Source organism: Heliangelus exortis, chromosome 3 (assembly GCF_036169615.1).
Source record: "Heliangelus exortis chromosome 3, bHelExo1.hap1, whole genome shotgun sequence".
NCBI lineage: Eukaryota > Metazoa > Chordata > Aves > Apodiformes > Trochilidae > Heliangelus > Heliangelus exortis.
This window is the reverse complement of record NC_092424.1, coordinates 40,627,469-40,651,839: the sequence shown is the minus strand read 5'-3', so window position 1 is coordinate 40,651,839 and position 24,371 is coordinate 40,627,469. Positions and strand designations below refer to the sequence as shown.

General features: G+C 40.5%; 1 protein-coding gene across 4 annotated transcripts in view; it reads left to right on the top strand.

Moving 5' to 3' along the window:
* PLCB1 (phospholipase C beta 1) overlaps nucleotides 1-24,371 on the top strand; it is a 401,022-nt gene that overhangs the window by 372,527 nt on the left and 4,124 nt on the right. The window contains exon 32 of one of the 4 annotated variants that reach the window (XM_071740289.1): nucleotides 3,991-4,055. The exons of 1 other annotated variant lie outside the window; for it this stretch is intronic. In XM_071740289.1, the coding sequence (XP_071596390.1) occupies nucleotides 3,991-4,029 (39 nt within the window). In that variant the 3' untranslated portion in view covers nucleotides 4,030-4,055. Of the gene's footprint in view, nucleotides 1-2,563; nucleotides 2,750-3,990; nucleotides 4,056-20,296; nucleotides 20,336-24,371 lie in introns of those variants that run through there. 2 more of the 4 variants (XM_071740290.1, XM_071740288.1) reach the window with 2 other exon arrangements.

Below are 24,371 nucleotides of genomic sequence, written 5' to 3'. Positions count from 1 at the left end.
GTGATTTGTGCCACTGTGCTCTCAGAAAACAAAGGCAGAGCCAAGAGCAACGCATAGAAGTTGAATAACTGAGAAAGATATGAATTATTAGGAGAACTAAACCATGTGCTGTGAGGCAGCCCTTGTGCATGAGGAGTATTCCCTTTTTCTTTTCCCTGATAGAATACGCTTTTCTTCATTGTATTTTTAAAGGTTCAGAAAAGATAATTCTTAAAAAGTAGTCATATTAACAATATTCGATTAGGTCACCACAGTTTATTGTGGTGAATGACAAGATTCTGTGCCACATTTCTATGTACTTGGAGGAATATAAATCTGGGCTAATTATGGCAGTAGTTATTTTTTTTTAATGTCACAATAAATGAGAAGACGACACAGCTTTTCACAACAGCTTAGAAAGCAGAAATATAAAATGCAGCCTTTTTTTGTGGCCCTTTGCACTAGTGAGGACAAATTCAGGATCATAAAAAAACCCCAAAACAAAACAAGAAACAAAAAACAAAACAAAACAAAAAAGAAAAAACAACAAACCAAACCCAAAACCCAATGTTTTAAAAGCTTAAACTTGCACTGGATTGATTTCTGGGCTTTCTCATGTCTGGTTTCTCCCGAAAACTGCTAGCAAACCAGCATTAGGTAGATAGTGGCTTTGAACTGCAGATAGCATTTGAATACTTTCCCCTGTCATTTGTGTTCTTCTGCAGTCTTGTTCTCGTGTGTGTCTTTGCTAAAACGTTGTCTTGGCACTAATAAAAGGAACAGGTATTTGGCTGCTTAGTTCTAATTTGGGAAAGTGTATGTGTTTTCTGTGTGCTATTATTTATGCATTAGAGATGTCACATTGCTTAATGCAATGTCTGTACATACAGAATGATCCTTTTCGCACCAGACTCGAGAAGTTGATTGGGGATTTAACAGTCCAGGTAATTATGACCATCAGAATAGGAGAGAGCCTGGAGTTCGGTGTTTGTTTTAATTCCTATGTTTCTCTCTGACTCTTTCTTATGCTGCAAGACAATGCCTGGAGCTCCAAAACTAGTGAGCACCCCTGTGGTAAATATGTGTGCATAATATATAATATACATCTCCTATAGGAGCTTCATTTGGATCATGGGTATCCAAATGGTGTAAGCACAAAAACGATATTGCTAAAAACACTGTAGGTTTTGAGTAGTGTGTACCCTGCACACAGCTCAGTAGCTGTATCTTGCACCTTTATAATTTCCTTTCACTGTGGAATTCATGCTATCCAGATATCTCTGCTACTTTCAATGGACTGTGTTTTGATAAATAATCAAAGGGAAAATCCTGAGTTTGGTTAAGTTTTTTTTTGGTTTTTTTTTTTTTTTTTTTTTGTTACCATTTTTGTTTGTTTTGTTTTGTTTTTTAATGTTTACTTATTTTGAGCCTGATGTTCGCCCTCCAGGTAAGTGAAATTTGCACATTGGCAAATGTGTATCTACTTTTGCACTCTATAGCATGTAAGCACTACCCAGTACATACCTGCAGTCACCAACATGCAAAGTAGACACTCGTTTTCACAAAGTAAGATGTGTCCCCTGACAAGGAGGCTGGCTTAAAACTGTGCCTGAAGTAAGGAAAAGTAATAATGTTGCCAAAAATAAGGAATTTATCAAGACCATGCTTAGTAGTGTTTTCCAAGACTGGCTTTAAGGGAATTCTAATCAAATCTTAACTTGCTTTCAGTATTTAGAAGCCTCATTGAAATATCTAGGCCAACATCCACCGTAACAAAATGTTTGTCTGCTGCAAACATATATGTAATTTTGTAAAAAAAGTCAGGTGCTTTACCTGATCTGTCTGTCAGTGGGATCACACCACCAGTGAAGTGTATAGATCAAAGGGACAGAAAACAGCAGTGCATCAGGGAGAAGTGACAAGGAACTATGCAAAACAAAGTAGCTTTCTTTTTTCACTTTACATTTCACCCTTTTGCTGCTACATTTTTTCTGCTACAAACTGTCACCTTCTGCTACCTCAGCTAATACTTTAAATTCATTTTGCATGGCAAAATGGTGCAAGCTACCACAATCACTGGCACCCATTTCCAGACCATCTTATACCCAACATGTATCTTGTAACACCATTTGTGTCAGTGTTAAAGCAGTATTTTTACAGCCCACTGCTACCAAGGTGAGAAAGAGTTCAAGGAGAAAATAAATAAAATGGTTTTGTTCATTTGCTGCAACACAATGTAAGAAAGTGTAAGAAGATCTCTTACACAGAATTTCAATCAAATTCAGCCACATTGTTAACTAATTATATTTTTTTGCCTGCCATCGCAACTCAATTTGAAGGCATTTATGAATCTGCATGAAAGTAAAATGAGGACAAAATGTGCTCAAATGTATTGTTTGGCTTCTTCACCCCTTACAGAGGAAGTGATTCAATAGTTATATTCAGTTTAAGAAAATGCTTTGAGAGGAAATGTTTTGTAACAAATTTTAAAAGTACTACTTCATTTATTAAGCTATATACCCTTTAAATATTAAATGAGAAACTTTATTCTGTCCTATTGTCTGTTTCTATTTCTTTTTTTAAGGTTTCCATTTTCAACTTCATTTGTAACAAACCTGACAGCCAAGAGCAAGTACAGTTTACCTCAGTGAACTTGCATGCACTTTTTTCAGGGCTGACTCTCTCTCACCCAGTATCACCATATTGCATTGGATGCCTTTACAGCTCGGACAGTGTAAATAAAATACTGTCTTGAATACATAATAGAATATAAAGTGTATGACGTAGAAAGTATAGTGATTTTAGTGGCACTAATGGTGTCGTAAAAGAGCTGTGATTTAAATTCCACAGAGCCAAGTTCAGCAATATGATGATGCAATTACTATCCATATGAAGCAGTAAATCACTTAATAGTGAAATATCACTTGTTTCATACACGTGTTATTTCAACAAGACAGTTACCACAAAATATTAACGCAACAGAGAACTAAACAGTGCAGCCACTTGAAAATGGCATGGCAATGTTGTTTAAAGATTGCTTTTAGCAAGAACCAAAAAGTCACCCTTTATAAAAAGTTCATTTTATACCCATCTTCTAGTAACTGCACAAACTAAAACACTTGGGTCTTTTTGGTTACTGCTGGATTACCTTCAGGACTTCTCATATCCAGACCTTAGAACTCTTCAAGGGAGAGAGTTTAAGTTCAGGGTGCTCAGACTGGTGCATGATGAACCACGGCTGTCCCAGTGAGTCAGCTCTGAGTAGCATTTAGCTGCCTGCAGCATATCCCAGGCTTCTGGGCAGAAGGGACAATCTGACAATTCTGCCACTTCTTTGAACTGTCAAACAGAAGTTGTGGCTCCAGAGATAAATCCAGAGATTCACATCGGGACGAAGGTGAGTGAGCAGTAGTAACAGCTCCAAAAGCAGTGTGTCCCACACCTTGTCCTCCTCAGGACTGACTCAGAGGGAGCAGGCTGTCTGGTGAAGGAGCTGAAGCACTCCTGTGAGCACTTGGTGATGTCCTCGAAGGTTTTCCATCCAAACCGAATTGAGTTCATGGGATTAGGCATGATTGCAGTCTGAGGCCTTCCCACTGCAATGGCTGGAGTTATTTCTTTGAGCATGTACTTGAGGTGGCATGGCTGATGCTCATTTTTTTCCTTTAGAGACATGCTTCTTCCCCCTTTTTAGATTAAAAAAAAGTGACAGTTCTTGCCATGTGTGTAAGCTGCAACCACCCGGATCTCCCACACAATACGGCTGAAATATTTTCTTCTTTTAGTATGGCGTGACAGTTTGTGATAAATAGACTGGTTTCTCTGACTAACATGTACCTAGTCAAATGTTAATGAGCCAGCACACAGAAGCATGAAGTAATCTCTTGTTTTTCATTAAGTGCACAGATTAAAAAGATGTTATGTTACTGTAATGCACAGAATTATGTCATTTCAGCTTAGAGTAACTGCTAATCACATCAAATTGAAATGATCCTTGGTTTTGTTTTAAAGAACATAGAAGAACAAGAAGTAGAGGAAAAACAGAAGTAGAAATGGAATATGAGACTATAGTGAAAGTGAGTGAAACATTCCCCTTTTTATCCAGTAATGCTAATGTTGTTTTCATTTTACATGTCAAAACTAAGTCAGGAGCATCCACAATTTACTACCTTGTGGTTCTTCTGAAATCTTTGAGCAATCATAGCCCTGGTTATTATATGCTAGCTACATAACATGTGCTGCCACTGACCATTACATACTTGTTATACTGGGAAAGCAATTTGTGGCTTCTTCAAATCATACCCCACCCCATTGTCTCCCTGCCTGTTTTATTTCTTGCTGCTTTTGTCCCCCCTCAAGTGCAGCAGTCAGGGGCTGTGTGTAACAGCATGATTATACAAACTTTCCTTCCACAGCCCTTTGGGTCATCAGAATATCCTCTGTTCTCTGCTCACAGTAGCTGCAGTACTCTCAGATCAGAAAATCAGGCACTAAGACATGTCTCTCTGAAGAGGTAAAGGAGATTGTTGGGGATGGGGTGGGCATAGGAATTGAGAGCATCTGAATGTAGAGGTATGAGATGGGGAAAGATGTTGAAGGTAGGAATTCTGGGTATCTCTGAAGATTAAGCTTACCAAGCAGATAAATTAAGGATTTATCATCTGGGACACCAGAATATGGGATAAAGAAAGGATTAAACAAGGCATCAGAGCAGGAGGAAAAATTGTGGGACAAAGAAAAAGAATTTTATGAATGTGAATCAGTAAAACAAGATTAGTGAAGCCTAACAGGGAAGATTTAGAGCCAAGAGAGTGAGCTTTTCAGGGAGGAGGAACAGAATTCAGCTGGGGAAAGGCACGCAGCGCCTGGAAGGAAGATGAAAGTAGATTAAAGTAAAAGAGGTTTTTCTTTGCTTTATGGAAGGGCTGATGATTGAAACACGCTGATAGAATGAAGTATTATTTCAGGGGTATCTGTGCTATCAGGAGACGTGATTATGTATAAGCAGACTTCCTGAAACTTCTTGTAAATAGTCATGCCAGGAGGTCTTGAGCTTTCACTGCCAAGGGGGTAGCAACAAACCATGCACCTTTGTCTGTGAATCAGAGAATCCTGCTTGCTTTGTATTTTTATTTAATATCTTGCCTTCTGCTGCTTTCTTCTAGAGTGCTTTGATATGTTTTGTTTGTCTTTGAGGAGAGAACTGCCCCAGCTTCTTAGCAAGTCCTGTATTTAAGTACTAAAATGCCTTTTTGCTGCGGTTATCTGGGTGCAAAGGTTTTGGTTCATTGCCGTTCAGGCAGCATTTGCTTTCCAGTGTCCTCGTGCTCAGCTCACACACACATGTGCAGGAGTAAAAGGAACTTTCTCGAGAGGGCTGCAGCTCCTCCTTCCTACAGAACATCCTTCTGTGGCTTTCCACCATCCTGCACAGGGTGTTAACAGCTGTTCTTTAGTTTCTGGTCCTTCCTAACGACAACCAAGGCTCATATTTGGGGGCTGCTCTTCTCCCAGTCTCTGTGGTGTCAGTACCAGCGTTAGCAGTGATGCACCTTCAGTAGTGGTGAAGTCACACGTTTGCTATGAGCACTGCTCTGCTCCCTGGCCAGCATCAGTGCGTTGGTTACTCCTGCTTTCCCTCCAAGTTGTTTTATCCACTTGCCTGGGGATTTTTGATTTTTAAATACCTGTCATGTGTTCTTCTATGGAGATGTACTGGCAAGAAAGAAGGAGCCAAGTCTGAATGTTTGATCTCTGCATTGCACAATACAGATGGACTTCTATACTTTACTGAACAGCAAATAAGAAGTAAGTTTGACTGATCTATAAAATGTGACTATAGCTTGATTTGCCCGGGTGTTTTGTCTCTGCCCACATGGACACTTCATGTATCTGTACATACCATTACATGCTTAGGGTTTATTTTAATGTTTTTATTGTTGGGAGATAAGAACACTTGTTTTCAAACACTTATTAAAAATAACACAACTAAATATTGTTTAGTTCTCTCGTTGTGGTAAGGTTAGAGATTAAAACTGCTAGGTGGGGCCTTGATTTTGTGAATATTGTTTTCCTCTTGGACACAGGCAAGGCAACTATCAGTGTTCATTTCCTGAACAAACCCGTGGTGACAAAAGAAGGTAGAAGCCATAAGGAATTGTTGGCACCCTGACAGTATTCCAAAGAGTGACTTGCTGAAGATGGCAACGTTAAATTGGCAATTGCTTAGTAGGCAACTGGGATTTCTGTCTGGTTTAAGTCTCATAAGAATATTGCTTTATCTTCCTGAGGCAAGATGTCTTCCTTCCCTGAAAGCAGAAGGATAGGAATAGAGCTGAAATGCCTCGAATCAACTCATTTTAAAAATCAGAAGCACTTGTTTTAACTCTGTTCTCATCATACATCACTTACATTTTAAATGATATGAGGTCAACTCAAATCACCTGCTTGTGTCATATTAGGGTGTCTTGGAATGGTGGTGAGGATATGGGCAATCCAGTTGCTCCTGCACAGGTAGGAGGAAATCAGACCTCAGAGAAGAAACATCTGTGATGTCATATAACCACTTACAATGTTCCTGGAGTTATTCTTTTTTATGCTTTGTTCAGCTCTCTGGACTTCAGCCTGATAGACTGTTTAAAGGGAATGGTATTAGGTGGTAGAATTCCTATGAAGTGTACCCTACCTGTGCAGGGAAATTGGGAAACAAAATGTACATAGTCTGCAGGGAGTGCCAAACTGGGGTGAAAGAATCCATTGCCCCAAGGTTTACCTTGCTCCAAAGCAAATGTGAGAATGATGTGATGAAACTTTTTTTTCCTTATACCCCCTTTTTTCCCTAAAGTCTCACTGCTGCAGCCACAGGGCAAGGCATTTTTAATGCTTTGGAGTACCAGGACAGGAGGAGGTCAGGCTGCACAGAAGGAAAAGGTCAGTTTTTTCCTGTAGTCTATAAAGGAGTATCTCAGCTCATGCTCCCATGTGAGAAACCACTGGCTTTGGACTGAACAAAACTGATGACTTTAGAGGATATTTCTGTGCAGTGTGGCATATAATCCTTCTAAACCATGGTAATAGATGTGCAGATATCTAGAAAAATTGCCTAAATTTACAACTTTGTTCAGGAGCAGTCTGAATCCACTCATGACTAAATTTTAGGCATCTGTAGGAGGAACTTCCACTTAGTTGTGTTTGTCAACAGCAGAAACCTAAGATAAAAATTGTGAGACAGAGTAAGAGACTGTAGGCCTAGAAATCTGTTCTGAACACATAGCTCTTATTATTTCATGCAAAATGGCTTTTCCAAAATGACATTTTGGCCAGCTAGGGATGGCTCATGAGAGCTTTAAAAAGTAGGACCTAAAAGCTGCTGCTACACTTTCTTCATCCTTTAAGCTATGTTTCAAATTAACACCTAAATGCATGATAGGGTTTCTCAGTGAGGCTTCAGCCACATGTTGGTGTTATCTAGAATCAAGCTGGCATTTTTTCTAAACTGGATTTTCCTAAGTCTTCTGATAGCTGTTATACACAACCAGAATTCTGCACGGTACAATGTCCACCTCCATTTTTAATTCCTGTATGGCCTCTGGGAATGATATTGCATGTGGTAGCTCACATTCTGACAGCTTTATTTTCACGTAGTAGGTGTTAATGCCTGAGTAAAACATATAACATGGAGCTCATAGGGCAAATTATTTCACAGCCTAATGATGCTGAAGAATAGTATTGCTAGAAACTATTGTATATACAATAGCTTGTATGTGGTCCTTGAGATTATTTATATTCATATATTTAGAAGTGCCTGTTTGGATCAGGTTTATTCTGCAGGGTGCTTTGTAGATGAGTGGGATCTCAGTGTAGTATTTCTGCTCTTAAAATAATCCTTTCTGCTGCAGATTCTGCTGGTTCTGTTTTCAAATCAGAGCAAGGGTTTCAGGAATTGGTATTCCTGATAGGATTGATGACGTTGGTGGCAATTAAATCATTACCCATTTCCTTTAGTTGTGTACTTTGTACCACATAGCTTGGATGCTGCTGAAGTCGAGGTGTGATACATACACGAGCCTCTAATGCTAAGTAGCATGGAAATTGTAGAAGCTTCTGACAACAAAAATTCACTGGCAGACATTTTCTCAGGGAATCATTGTAATTCTGAGCAGGGGCTCATGCTCTCCGTGGTATAATGGAAAAAATTCTGCAGTAACTTCTTCCCAATTCCATGGCAGTGTTAACAGATCCTCTTTGCCTGGAGTACCCTTCATTCCCATTTGTATTCAGACAGACACTACTGCAGTTCCCACTTTAAGATACTAATTGGCTGAAAATTAATCCAATTTTTAAAATTATTACTTAGCTTTTTATGTTTTAAGTGATTTTTTTTTTTAAAGACTGGAATTAAATTCTTCTAGTATCAGCTGCCCTGTTATGGTTGCCACTCCCTAATAAGCAGTGATATAAGCCATGTTTGAGGATTTGATAAAGGCCAAGATCCTTTCTGTCAGCGGCTGCAGGAATTGATATAGTATGAAAGCAATAAGCCTGCTCAGAGGTCCAGATCTTTTATGTGAAACAGGTATCTCTTTTCCCATCCCTTCACCAGTAGAGAGTAGATACTGTAAGTATGAATATTGCCTGCTAACAAGTTCAAGTATTCTGTACTCTGCTATATCCCGTTTTGAAAAGTTTTCTGGGCAAGTCAGTAACATTCACCACCCAGTCTCCTTAGTATGATAATCTGTTTAGTTGCCCAACACAACAGTGTCCATTTTCATGTCCAACTCTGTCATTACCCTGACACTTTCAGCAAGTACCTCTCTTGCAATATGCAAGATATCAAGAAAAAAAATAAAGATCTTTAATAAATATCTCACCACAGACCATCTTTGTATTTGTCTCCCCCGAACAAACTGTCTTTTGTATGAATATTTCAGTGAATTTTTCTATAAAGCCTGCCAGTCAAGTCATTATTTTTATTTGCTTAAAAATAATGAGACGCTTTTCTTTTTTTCCCCTATTTTGTGAGTAACAAGCACACTGACATGTCATAAGAGGACTTACTCAGTATTCACTCTCCTATTATTTCTCTCCTATAACTGCTATTAAAATTAGCAGGAGCACTTTTTCAATAAACATGCTTATAACAGTGAGCATTTTTAGTGTCTTTTATAAGAGCCACATTTTGAGTGCAGAATACTGCCGTTAAGAATTCTCACTGTGCCTAGGCTGAATTTTAAAGGCAATATCTTTTTTTAATTTTTTTTTTTTTTTTTTTTTTTTTGTGCACAAAAGTGTAAGCTGCTCTTGCCTGGAGTTAAAGAGAGCTGGATTGTACACAGAAAGGTGGATGCTGAGTGCTCTGCCCTTTCTTATTTAAAAGTACAGTTAAACATAGCATGCAGGGGCAGTCAGGTGGAACTGCTCTGTAACTGCTGATGTATCATGCAGAGCAGACTGACAGATAGCGAGCTGGTGCCGTTTGTCTGACTTCAAAGCTTCATCCCTCTCAGGTTGGGTTGGCTCTGTCAGGAGTGCTTTGCAACACCGAATATCGCAGCTGCTTTTTTTCTAGTTTCTATGGCAGGTGAACACCACCCCCAAGATCTGTTTGAATCAGCTAAATGTTATCTTTAACTCCTCATCCATGCCACAGGCATAGAGGATTTTGGAAAAAAAACACCTAGCAGTTAATGGCTGCACTTTTTAAAGTCATCCCAGTTCCCACCATCACTGCCACTGAGGACCAGGGGCTGTGACTGATGTGTCAGTCTTTGCTGTGTGCCTCTGACAGGTGCCAGCAGGAACCAGCTATAATGGCACAAATGCTAAGTGGTAGTTTCAGTGTATCAGTCAAGCAAAATATAACCAGACAAGAGGAATTCAGTTGTCCTAGGATCTGTTACACACACACAGTAAGACTTAAAAAGTGGGTTGAAGCTTTCTTTGGGAGCCCAGAAGCATAGCAAGCAGGTGTCTTCTCCTGATATAGAGACCAGATGTTCCCCTGCAGCCAGCTTTCCTCTGATTCTAAAACAGTAACCAGACTGTTTAAATTTCCCACCCACATTTACCTTGTAAATCATTTACCTTTGCAAATGATCCCTTTGCAGAATCTTCTTAATCAGCTCGTCTTCAGGTTCTATATGTTGTTGTCCTTCCTTTGCACTGATCACTGGAGTTCTGCTCCTTTTTGTCTGAAAACAGTCACATCGTAGGATCAGAAAATGAATGCAGTGAAAACGCAACACTGCAACTTAAACGCGTGGATCGAGGCTTGTGGCTTCAGTAGTTGGTGTTAGCATGTGATGAGATGGAATAGTAAACTGAGAAAGAGTTCTCCTGTGAATTCAGTGCCCCCATTTTCTCTCCTTCTTTATCCGAAGGGCTGAGGAAACCTTTTTTGTTAGCCAAGGCAGCTTGGTGCTTCGGCTTAATTTTCATTGCATAATTTTAAATACAGGTTGTGTCTACAGTGCTGCAATTAATGGATAGCCTAAAGACTTATTATTTCAAACTAATTGATGTGTAAGAAAGTTTAAATAACGTAAGTGATAAGAATTTTTTAGGAATAACTTCTGTAACTAACTCACAATACTCTTTTTCTCTTATATAGAGTAGCAGACAATTTAATTCTCACCATCACAAAATCTAATACCTGTCTGTATTTCTATAGCTCTAAATACATTTCCATGAGATAGGGAAAAGATGACATTTTATAATCATTGTTCTAAAATGTTTATTTGCAAGTAAATAATTTGTGGTCTTTCTCTACCATCATTTCCCAAAATCCAAGATAAATTTCTTTTATCTTCAACGAAAATGTGTACTCTAGACATAGTTTAGAGATGGCTTTATACCAAGAAACCGATGTCTTTAAAGTATTTTTTGTTTCCTCAGATAACCTGGTAACTTATGAAAGGAATTTATTTTTCTAGTGTTCATTAAACTTGTCTTCAGCTAGATTGTGATCAAAATAAGCATGAAAGAATACACTGTGAATTTGTAATACCTCTCAAGAACGTTTTGATGCTTTTGGAAGATGCAGAGTACAAGAGTAATAATAAACACTGATGCACTGATAGAGCATTAAAATGTAAGTTCTTATAATGGATAGGGATTTAGTTCTACTGTCAAATTAGGTGGGGTTTTTTCTTAAATAAGGTTTTGCATGTTACAAAACTTTTGCAAGCAGAAGCTACCAATAGTGATACACACAAATGAAATCTGATTAAAAACAAATTGGAGCTCTAAGGAGATCACATTATACATTGTGGTCATATCCCTCTCAGTGGAAAAAAAAGCAAAGGACTTTGTGAAGTTCTGTGAGATTCATCTCTGTTCAGGCATGACCCTCTTGTGAACTAAACTTCCATGAACTGGATTAACTTCAGGAGAGAGAAGCCAGGGACCAAATCCAGCACCCACTGATGTCAGTAGAAAAGCTCTCTCTTCCTGTAGAAAGCTTGAGATCTGGATGAGGCCCCAGCATGACTTTTGCATGCTGTGACCCTCTGAGATCAGTGAGGAAGGGAGGCAGCAAAGGAACTGATTCTCCAAGTAGTTTTAAGTTGTAGTATCCTTTATTTTCCTCTGTCTGCTGGCTTCTAGGGAGTTTGCATAGCCATTTTCCTGGCAACAGGAAGGTCTAACCACAAAACTCAACAGTGCTCTTAGAACTATCATTAAGAGATCTGTTCAAAAGGACTTATAAGATGTCCAACTGCATGGCAAGATGAGAAGTATACACAGTGCAGACTTAAGTGCACACATTTGCTATCACCATAGCTCTCTGAATTTATTCCACCATCCATGAGAAGTGCTGACCTCAGGATCTGTGCTGGCTGGTTGGGCTGCAGCAAAATGAGGGTAGTAGTCCTGCACCCATAATAAGCATTAAGAGGGCAAATCAGCTTCAGCAGCTGCTCTGCTTCCTGGAGCTCAGGTGATGAACAGGAACCCAGATCAAATACACAGAGAAAGCTGGGCAGCTCTAGATGTGAGAATGGTATCTAGCCTGCTCTGTTGGAATTTGTTTTCTCTACCTGCCTTGTTGAAGCAGGCTTGAATTTTTAAGCAGCAGACTGGTCCTGTTTCCTAGATTCTTTCCTGCTCTGAAGTTCCCTTAAATTGCCAAGACAAGGCAGCTGAAAATCCTGCAGCTCTGAAACCTGGTTCCTCCACTTGTCCTTCATGAGTCTGTTTACCTCGGGGAAGGAGCATGTGCTTCATGCCATTGTGTGCCAACGATACCTTAATCCAACTTGGTTAGTTTGTGCCTGAGCATACATGGTTGTGGCATGTACAGTAGATCCAAAACCCTTAAAAATCAGCCACTGTCCTCTTGTAGACTTAAGTGAACTTTGGGTATGCCCTTTAACAGGCATGAGTTCAAACTACTTCGCACAGCAGTGGGGCAGGCTTCGTCTTGTTTATCTGGCTTTATGAAGTTACCTTATATGTCAATTTTTGCATTGTGGAATGCTTGATGAACATCACTGAAATAAAGTCTTCTGGATGGTTCATTTAATTTTGATGGGTAATTAGAGAGTTGCCCAAGTTTGCAATAGCCAGTTTTAATATGACCTTGAAAAAAAATTTTAAATAAAAACCAACTGAACTGAAATATTAATCCCTTGAATTTAATCATGAGGATGGCTCCAGTAACCTCCCATTGCATAGTACTACTTAATCCACTAATAGCAATACAGACAAGAAGAGGAGGTTGTTTTTTTTTCCTTTTAAGTTCATTTTTTTGTACTGGGAAGTAAAAACCTTCAGGCTATTTTTAATTAGGTTGAACCTCTGGGCAGTGCTGCTCTTAGGTTAAGCTATAAAGCTTTTAAGAGTTGCAGTTAAAATTACACAGTAATTTTGCTTCTGAAGTCAAAAATTAAAGTATTTTGTGTAACACAGCACAGAAGAATGAGGAGTGTTGGATAAATGTATGAAATAATGGTGGAAGTAGGGAGATGTGAAGATAATTGTTACATACAAACATAGAGCAGCCATAAGTAGTATCAGATTCTGTATCCTTAGTAGCAATGAGATATCTCCATTTGATGTTCATTATATTATAATGAACATACACATCAGTATAAAAATTTGAATAAAGTCTCACCTTTTTGTCATTGTTAATGTCAGCCTCAAAACTTTCTTGACATTTGGAAGTATAAAGGCCAAAGCACTGAACCATCATTTCTGGAAGCTGGAAGTGGAGGAGCAGGAGCTTTGTCTTCGCTCTTAAACTTCTACCACATTCAGAATAGAAGTTTTCCATTAGCTTCTTATGTTAGAAAATAATGAGTTGGTTGTTCAATTAGCTCATCATTTGGGGAGAATCAATGCACATCTCTGCTAATAGAGAGGAAGCCGGATTCATGTTCTTAATGAGTTAAGAAATATTTTGGAATAGTCTGCGTTGTTACAAGGGATTACAGAACAGCAACTACTTGAAAAGATTCTCAAAGAAACTTTTAAGGCTTTGATCTTTATCCAGGGCATGCTTGCTTTCTAGTCTAAAAACATTCATTTTTACCAGGATATTAAAAGAAGGACTGACTGCTCAGTAATTTTCCAAGCAGCCTTTTCAGTGAGGCTCAATCCTGCAGAGGGTCTCTGATAGGAAGAGGTATGTGCAAAGGAAACTTCAAAGCAGAACATAACATTTTAGCAGGGTGATTATTTCTTGAATCTACTGATGGCTTACTTCTAAAACTCCGTGGAGTTCCCTGACAATTATCCATGACATGGAAATTATAGTGATCGTGTACCATAAGAATCATAATGTCTTAAGATGTAGAGACCTCAGTGTATGTCAGGAGCTCTTATTACTCGAAACAGGCTTGAGAGTCTGGGCTGAGTAGGAAGGGCAGAGTGGGACATCACAGTGAAAGGAGGTGCCAGACTTAATCATAGGATGGCTCTGTTCCTTTTCCATTGAGTAGCAGAGTGATGCCACTAGATAGAGATAGAAAAAGAGATTATTTATTTCTTTTTCATTGTCATATTAGAGAAGAAATCTTTGCCCTCCGAGGGAATTTTCTGTGATACTGCTTAGACCTGTTGAAGATGTCCTGCCAAGAGTCAGACACAGGTGACACTATAATTATCCATTAGCAAGGTGGCTGTGAGAGACTGAAAAACACTGTTAAATTGTATTCAGAGTTCAGTTTAGTCAGGGATCCAAAAGCTGTGGTGTGGGTTCCAGCACTTTTTTTCAGATCTGTAGTTCTTCAGCTCCTGAGGCCTCACACAGAAGCCCTTAAGCACCTGAAGCTTTTGTTCCTTGTCTTTTCTCTTTCAAAAATAGCCAGAATAGCTCTGCAGAATAGCATCACTTTTAGGCAAGACATCAAGTTATACATCAAGTGGCCCCACAGATTCCAGGACCCCCTGGAGACATCCTGCTCGGCTGCTGTGGTGCTGCACAGCTCTGAGTCCTGTGTTCTCTGGTCCACCCGGGATTTGAAGTATTTCTGGATCATGTTTTTGCTGTTATAACCTCAAGATGTCATTTAAAAGGAGTTTCCAAGAGACTGTTATGACCTCTTGAGCTGTGGGTTATAATACTGCTACTCTTCCAAGGCCTGTGCTGTTGAACAGTCAGTTGTCTGCTTACACAGTGCCTTGGAAGGATCATGGAAATGGGAAAAAAAAAATAAATCACTCATTAAAAGGTAATGGATGTAGTGAATTTTATTGCCATTGTTTGTTTTGAAGATAGTATCCAAAATATGGATAAGCATTTTATAAGAAGACCAATTAAGCTTTATTTGAGCTATGTTACTAGAGTTATTTACCCTGGATCCACCCCAGTAAACGAAGGGCAGTATCTGATGATAGATGAGACTTCAGTAGAAATTCTCTGGATTTATTGCATTGAAACTGAGCAGATTCTGTTTTGCTTACAGTGAAGCTAACTACTTCAGTTATAATGAAAAAGAATCTAGCCTTAAAATGTTATACGTGCTCCTGGAGAGGAGATTGTTTTTCCTATTTATACCAGCTCAAATGGTCTTTATTCATATGCACCATTATGAGATGCATGGGTCACGTATTTATAGAGTCATCAAAAAAACACTTGACAGCTTAAGAAAGCACTTTATCCACAAAAGGAAACAATTACACAAAACAGTCATCAACAAGAGGAGTGACTCCAAGTGTACAGCTTACACAGTACAGAGCAGGGCTTTGCATGAGAATGAATTTCAGTACTGATGAAGAAATGGGAAACAAAAGTTATTGTGAAGAAAATTCTCCCGAAGAATTCAGTCCAAGCTCGCTCTTCAAAGCAAATGCAAGAGATCTGAAATTGCTACTAATAATGCAGCTGCCAGTAGGAAAAGATCACCAGTTCCAGCTTTTGTTTTAAGGAGCTTCATTAACTCAAAGGTTTTCAGCAGAGCTGCAGCACTGTTGTATATAATGTACGTGTAAGCTGAGCAGCACTGATGGACATCTCATCGCTCATTTATTTTTCAGAAAGTTCTTGGAATAGTTGATGGTTTATTATGCAAAAAGGAGATAGGAGTTTCTTTACAAGAGTGTTGAAATCTAGGAGCCCAGGTCCCAGGTTTCTGCACAGTCCTATTGGCTTAATTGAGGCTGTAGTTAATAAAGGTGGAGACGAAGACTGATGAAGGCCCTAAGGTTACAGTCTATTGCCTTGAGACAGCAGATATTAAAGGACTCGTTTATATGGGGACTTGTACATTAGAGAGACCCAGCAGATCACCTTTGCTTTAATAGGAAGAGACATGAAGCTGGCACATGAAAGGTAACAGTGGAAGTCAAAAGGGGGGGGGGGTTATGCAAATAAGGGAAGATATCAGAAGATACAGTTCCTGCACTCCTTGGCTTGTGACATGATTTAAGTGTTATAGTGACTTTTTGGAGCCCATCTTGGGGCAATTTCTGAAGGAGAGTACCTAGACTCTGCAACCTGTTTACATAGGAAGGCAGGGGCAGCACTAGTGGATCAGTCAAAAATACAGCAGCTCCTGAGCAAGCTCCTGGCCTCAGGAATAGCATGAAGGGGTGGGAATGGGCTTCATGTGTTAGCCCTTGTGTGAAGGACTAAGTGAGCTTCATCTGGGAGAAAAAGGGTGCAAAGTGGAGCTGACAGTGAGAAAGTCTTGGAGTGTGTGTCTCTCATGTCTGTCATGGTCTGAAAAAAAGAAAAACTATTTGAAAACACAGGGATGGGCATGCACCAAGCCTCAGATGTCCTTGTCTGAGAACAGGAGTTGTTAATGGGAGCTTTCCAGTCAGTGGAAAGGTGTTTCCCACACCAGCTGTTGCTTACTGAGTACAGTGCTGTTCCTGAGCCATCTCTGATCACAAAATCATAGCATTATAGAATAGGTATGGTTGGAATCACAGAATGTTAGGGGTTGGAAGGGACCTCAAAAGGTCATTGAGTCCAACCTCCCGGCCAGAGCAGGATCACCTACTCCAGGCCTGGATAAACAGCTTCACCAAGAAACTGCATTTCCTACCTGCTTTCTTTGGGCCATTCTTCCACATGGCAGAGAGGGGTATATGGCTTTTGGAAAGGTCCTGCCAAAGAGTCCCAGATTCTCAAACCTCTCCTCTTCACCATGTTCTCCATCTCCTTGCAGCACACTGAGTGCTGCAGAGGGACTGCAGCCATGATGCAGAAGGGCAACTAAACAGTAGTGACTCCTTTCCCTTAGAAAGGAGTTTAAGAAGAAATCTGCTTAGTGGAGGGAATAGCATGGTCCTTAATAAGAAACTCCTGTTTCCAATTAAACAAAAACTGCAGCCTATAAATCACTTGATCCCTGTGCTCTGTTCCTCAGTTTCACTCTCCCTGTTATTGAGCCTCCATCTGCTTTTAACAATTCTTTCTACTCATGTCTTTTAATGCTGTATCCCTCCAGAATGGCTTTCTAATTAAGTAAGCTCTGAAAATGAAAAGCAGCAGAACAGCAGCTTGCTTGATCTCTGTACCCTTAATCTGGGAGTCCTCTATGTGCTGTTTTGGAAGCTAAATTGAGGTCGCTAACATTATGCATATTTGTTGTCTGATGCAGTCTTAAAAGCCCCAAATCCTCTACTCAAAATTATTGTTAGGCACATGGGTCAAACATTTGCAGGGAGAAAAGTAAGAATTTGGAGCTTTAGCAGATTTAGAGAACCAGGGGTGGAGTGAGAAAGGGGCCGTGATCTCAGACCAATATTTCTGTTGCAATATTCTTTCACTGACTGATGAAAAGATCAGTGTTGCTGGTGTTAGCAAAATAAACATTTCCAATGACATGTGGAAAAAATGGGAGCTTGGCTAAACAGAAATATCCTGTAGAGGCTGCAGTCCCCCTTTTGTTACAAATCATGTAGGGACCAGTTATTGCCTCTTGTCAAATTACATTGAGCTGAAATTGCACAGAAGAAATAAATGCAGTTGAGTTTCTCATCAGTAAAACAAAATTAACAGGCACTGTTTGTGTGGAATTAAATATTATACTGCATGTGTGTAGTGCCATGGTAATTACAGATCCAAATTAGTATCAAACTTCAACTGGTGAACAAATTCGTTACCCTAAGAACAGTCATTATTTTTACATTTTGCCCCCTCTGCCTCAAGGGCAAAAAAACGCAGCTCACATTTGAAATCAGGACTCAAAAACTGAGGAAACCATTTTAAGAAGCTGAGAATAAAGAGTTTGCTGTTAGAAATGTCAGAGATTGTTGGAGATATAAAACTGTTTAGTCCTGAGGACTAAACATACCGAACTGTTTCGTACCTGGAGTGTTCAGCCAGAATATGTTGATTATTTTTCATTCATAATTCATTGCATCGTTCAGAGCAAAACTGAGTGTGATCTGGAAAACAATTTATGAATAATAAGGTAGATTTAAAAGGAAGGATAAAAGAAACACAAAACTCAAAAAAACGGATTACAGAAAAATTGCAAATGGAATTGAAAGTCTGTGACTTAAAAAAAAGTTATTTATTTTGAGTCATTCAACTTTTTGCATTGGAAGAATATCATCAAAATAAATATTACCATAATTAACATTTTTGTTTCAATAAAATCGCATTTTGGTGGTTTTTTGTTTTCACCAAAATGTGTAAACAGTCGTATTTCATATGTAACTTTATCAAAATATTTTTGCATGAGGATTAATTCTTTAAATGCTTTTTACATAGCGACCCTTCCATTATTTTCGAGTTGAAAATATATTTTAAAAAACATGAGTTGGAATGAATCCCAGTCCATGTGGAACTGGGCTGGTTTTATATCAGATAAGTGACTGCCTCTGGCATGGGATATTACATCTGGAGAATGATGCTACGAGGTCATACCACTCTGCAGACCAAGTTTGTGGTGTCTCAGGCTGCATGGGGAAGAGAAGAGGGGAAAATTGTTTGGAAAACACATTACTAACTTCCAAAAAGCCACTTTTAAGGCACAAGGAAGGAGCAGCAGTGTTCACATTAACAGCTTCAAAAGTGGTGCTGTGGCAGGAAAGGAGATGGGTTGGACACGGCTTCCCCCAAAATTTCCTTTTCCCTTGGGCTGTTGAAGTGAGGGGGAGGAGGTTGGACAGAAGTGCTGCTGTTTATCGACCAGCTCTGTATCCACCTCTTCAAGCCTGTGGGGCCAAGGCAGTACTCTTTCACCACTCTAGAAACAGCACCAGCCCACAGAGACATTCCCTAATTGCCAGTGAGTGAGATAGGGACACATTTTTGGCTGTGGTTGTTTTTGCTGTGCACAGGAAGGTGTCTGCTCCTGACGCCTGAGGCCCTACCTCTGTATTATGTAGGATGTAGTTGCTATTTATGTTTGGGCAGATACCATAGCTTGAGCTACTGCAGAACTTTTCTTAACTTTGTCCTACAGCTGAAACTTCTGGTAGTTCATTATTAGATTCTTATACCTCATTAGTCCAACTTGTTTGCTTTTCCATAGTTACCTTAAAAAAATCCTGAAATTAAAATCCTACAGCAGAAAAGAAAGATGAGCTATATTTCAGGTAGCGAAAAGGGAGAGGAGTTCAGTATTTGAAGCTTAAACTCACAGATAAGATAATATGAAACATCATAACTGTGGAATATTGAAGGATTAAGGGGTTCAATGTATTTACTTTATCTTTTAATTTTTTTTTTTTTTTTTTTTTTTTTCCACCTAAACACTCTATGTGAACTTCAGCCCTGCTGGTAACTTGTATTGGCAGCATTGCATTTTTCCTTAGAGCATTTTATTTTTGCTCTTGGTAGAAACACAAGTTCATTAGATCACATTGCAAGTATGCAAAAGACTACAGGGGCTTCATCAAGATAGTTTGAAACAGCAATTTCTGCTTCTGCAATTATTTATTGATCACAGTGGTTTCAGAGCCCTGGTTATTATGTTTATGCTATGTAATGCTATGTTATTTGGGTACATTTAATAATAACAGCTAGTTATAAATGCTATATATGCTTTTAATTTGTTTCCTTTCCTGAGTGCATTTTCTTTGCTTTAAGCCAAATTACCATATTAATTCTCCCCTCCCACATTCCAAGGAAGGGTTTCTGAGGTCTTTCCCCGACTGATGACCCTTTCTGGAAAGCAGCTGTAGCCAAGGATGCTGAAAAGCCCTTTGCATTGGGAGGGAATGCAAGTGGATGAAATGGGCAGCTGGTTGGCTGCCAGGACCTCTGGTCACTACAGCACAAGCTTACCCATGTAAAGCCCAGCTCATTTTCTGTCTCTACAGCCAGGAGCTGTGTCACTTGTAGTTGAGGTTCAAAGGACATGGTGTTGTTCATCTGGGTCAGAAGGGTGGGTGAGTCCAAGCCCCAAAGTCACCCACTCTGTCTTGACAACTGGATGAAATTGAAAAGGGGTCCCCATGTTCAGCTTCCCTGTGGATACACTTGTGGGGTCTAGCTGGCAGAGGCAGGACAGCTGCAATCAAAGCCTCACTGTATCTACTGTTATTTTGAGCAGGACAGCTGGGTGGCCCAGTGGTCCACAACCTGTTCTAAGCCTGTGCAGGAGTGTCTAGTCTGATAAGCAATCATATTATCAGAGTGCAGGAGAGCCCTTTCAAACCATAGGCAGCTGAGAGTGGCACCTCTTGAGCTTTGATTCCAATCTAACCATAATTTCTCTCCTTTTGTAATCTGCAAATAATAATTCTGATACTTGTTCTTTTTTGTAAAGCTCATATGAATATCAACTGGGATTTTTTAACTAGCATCGTTGGGTAAAAAAGAAAGGGTAGGTAGAAGCAAATATTCAAATGCTAGAGCTTCTGGCCTCAGCCATCAAGAGTGAGTAACACATCATCTTCTGTCCCCCAGGACTTCACTGCAAACACTCAGTGATGACTCCAAATTTTTAAGTATTAACTCATTGCCTGTAAGTAAAATACATGGGATTGTGGTTTACCTGAACAAGAGATGAAGGTTTCAACTCCTTGTGGGATACTAAAGCCGCACTGAGGTGACATTAGTAAGTCATTTTTGGTGGGGATTAAAGAGAGGACAGAGGATCTATAAGAGGGCAGATAGTGAGATAAGAGAAGGAAGAAGGTCGTTATGTGTTAATGGGAGCAGTGGTCCAGATAATGATCTGCTTATCTAATCATCAGTCTCATTCCCCGCCCACCCCCACCCCCCTTGTCTGGCTCCAAAATCCTAAAAGCAAGTGTAGGTCACCTTGCATAGGAGCTAGAGAGCAGAGAAACCAGGGTGGATTGTGATGGGAAGCAACCTGAGGAGACAGTAAACTGCACCATGAGGCCACACTGGGCCAAGTTTGGTTGTTCAGAGAGGTTTCCACTTACACACACACACACACACACTGACATGGCACTTTGTTATGCTGTCAGGAAGCCAAATAAAAGACATACATTACTGCTACTACTAACAGGAGGGCAGCTTTCCATTAGTGAATGAACTGTAATGTCCTGTAAAGCCACACAGAATATGCTTGTCGTTGTCTAACAAAAGGGTACTGAGGCATTTAAAAGAAAAAACATCTGGGTTTTTTTTTTGAGCCAGCTGGTTGTAAGCAGAAAACTTGTTTCCTTAACCTTGACCTACAGGTGTGTGCCAGTGTTGCGCCCAAAGGTGGTCATTTAAGGAGAAGCATGGCTAATGCTCTCTGATACAACTGTGGGCTTGCAAGCCCCAGTTTTGCTGAGGAAATCTTCAGTGAGAGGTTGGGTCTAGCAGTCAGATGGCTGCATTGCACCCAGGCTCATCCATTGTGCTCCTTGTTGCTGCTGGAGTCCTGTGTGGTAGCTTGGTGGTCAGGGAAAGGGATCTAAGGTGTTTGTCTGAAGTCCAGATGAGGGAAAGTCAGACAGTACCTCTGAAATAAAAAAAAAAAACACACCTAAATTTTACACACTGTTGCAGTTTTAATCAACCCTCCTTTTCTACTGTCTGCTTTCTCTCAACTAACTTCAAACTTTTCATGATTAGATATCTATACACACTGTCTCTGGAGACACTGAAGAGAGAGTTAGCTCCAGATTCATGTCATTCCTATTAAACACTTGACTTAGAGGGGGATTACCCACTGGAGATGCTTTAGGAGGTGAATATTAGAGACAATTGCTATCTAAAACGTGCTTATGGCTGCACTGGGATCAAATAACATTCAGTTTCTGAGGGACTTCAAACATTTCTATTGATCTTTAAACTAATTAAGCAAATCAAGGTTCTGAAGGAAGTTTAAGATGGAGTAGGAACTGGCTGAAAGACAGAGCTCAGAGAGGTGTGGTCAGTGGGGCTGAGTCCATCTGGAGGCCTGTGAATAGTGCTGGATTCAGTGAGTCAGTACTGGGCCCAGTCCTGCTCAATATATTTGTCAGTGACCTGGACAAAGGGATGGAGTTTATCATTAGCAAATTCACTGATGATGCAAAACTGGGAGGGGTGGCTGACACACCAGAGAGCTGTGCTGCCATCCACTGGGACCTGGACAGGTTGGAGAGCTGGGTGGGGAGAAACCTTACAAAGTTCAATGCAGACAAGTGTAGTGTGCACCATCTGGGGAAGAGCAACCCCAAGCATCAGCACAGGTTAGGGGTTAACCTGCTGGAAACAGCTTTGGGGAAAAAACCTGAGAGTCATGGTGACCAGGGTCACCATGAGCTAGCAATGTGCCCTTATGGCTAAGAGGGCCAATGCCATCCTGTGGTGCATTAAGAAGAGTGTGGCCAGCAGGTTGAGAGAAGTTATCCTCTCCCTTCTGCCCTGGTGAGGCCCTACCTGCAGTACTGTGTGCAGTTTGGGGCTCCCTAGTTCATAAGGGACAAGGAACTATTGGAGAGAGTCCAGCACAGGGCCACTAAGATGATTAAGGGACTGGAGCATCTGCCCTGTGAGGAAAGGCTGAGAGGTTGGGCTGATAAGCTCAGAGAAGAGGAGGCTGAGAGTAATGTTTATAAACATTACTATTTATAAATATGTAATGGCAGGTGTCAGGACCAGACTCTTCTCTGTGGTGTCCAGTGACAAAGCAAGGGATAACAGTCTGAAACTGGCACACAGGAGATTTAACTGGAATCTGAGAAAATACTTCTTTACTCCGAGGGCAGGAAGCACTCTGAGCACTGGAACAAGTTGCCCAGAAAGGTTGTGGAGTCTTCATCCCTGGAGACATTCAAGCCCCTCCTGTGTTCCTGTGTAATCTGCTCTAAGGATCCTGTTCTGGTAGAGGGTTTGGACTAGATGATCTCCAGAGGTCCCTTCCAACCCCTACCATTCTGTCATTCTGTAGAATGCCAGAATCTGACTTTTGATAACTCCTTCTGTACCTGAGGTTCCCAGAATTTACAGCTTCAGTCATTCCATATATGACAATGAGGTGGGGCAGCAGCCCATCTCTGGCTCAGACACACCTGTACATAGAAATTTTGTTACATAGAGCTTTGTCTTCCAGTGCTCTGGAGCCTTTCCCACAATTCCTAGATTTATAAAAAATACTGAGTGTCGAGCTGCCTGCCCCTGCAGGAACCTTAACTGGCCTTGTGCATGCTCTGACACTGCTGCAGATCTGCATCAGCAGCCCAGAGCCCGGCTGCAAACACTCCTGGCCAGGGAAGAATGATGATGGCATTTGGCTCACGTGGTGCTCAGTGTGCTTGGAGGCCACTGGCAGGTGCTACCTCTGCCATCACTGCTGTTTCAGATCAACCCAAGTAATGTTTTGTCCCACATTTGGCACAAATCTCCCTCTAACTGTGACAGCATCTTTGGGCAATTGTCATAGATAAACAGAAGGGCTCATCTTCCCCACCTTCCCTCCCTCCTCTTTTTTTGCTGTGTCTGTATTTACCAATGAACTGTAACCAAAAGCATGATGTCACCATGACGTCAGACCTTTTGCCTCGAACGTGATCTCTGAATATGCAATATGACTCTCTTTGTGAGAGCCATGACTCTGAAGCAGAGACCAGGGCAGGTGTGGATTCTCGGTGGTAGAGAAGGTCGCTGGGCAGAGTGGAGTCCTGGGGCTGCAGTGAGTTGGGCAGTGAGGGGTGATCGGTATCGTTTGTGATTTTTTTCCTGCCAACCACACTACAGCACACTTCCTCTGATAATACATGCACTCTTGGAAGTGTTATCAAAATAGAGGTGGAAAAATTTGCATCTAGACATCAAGCCTGAAAACAACACTAGGGAAAAAAAGGTGCCGCATAAAAGAAGGGTGTTATAGTAGTGATTGTCTTAGCAGTTGATAGAAATACATATTTTAGAGGCAGGGTGTATTTAATGCAACCATTTGTGACTCTGAGTTGAGAAACTGATGCTGGAACAGCAGGAAAATTGCCAGAAACAAGGCAGAAAAGGAGCTTGAGCAGGAGAACCAAAAGGAAAAAAGCCAAATCTTAGATCTTGAGGAAGAAAAACTGCAAAATTTGTCTAATTAAGGAATGTAGAACTAGACCAGGTGAGCTAAGGACGTTGATTTACACATCAGGAGAAAGGAGAAGAGGCCTCACAAAAATAAGATCAGGGATGCAGGATGAAAACCAGGACAGAAGCATGGGGAATGGGATTGGAAGGGCTCAGAGGGAAGGGTAGTGGTAAAGTCACATGATGTGGACAGACCAAGGGTTGCAAGAGTATTATAGATCCAAATGTTCAGTGAAAATTTGTATTACCTGTTGTGAGCCACCACAGTGGGGTGGAGGAGTCTTGAAACATGATACGATAGACTCAAGCACAGAGCTGAAGGATCAGAATTCATAGCACCTTTATGCATCCTGGAAAAATAAGAGCTCAAAATATAGTTGCCTAAGAAACTACTGTGAAAACTGCTGCAGCTACAGTTAGCAGAACCCGACTCCCTCTTTTTAAGAAGGTGGGTGGATGGATGGATGGATGGATGGATGGATGGATGGATGGATGGATGGATGGA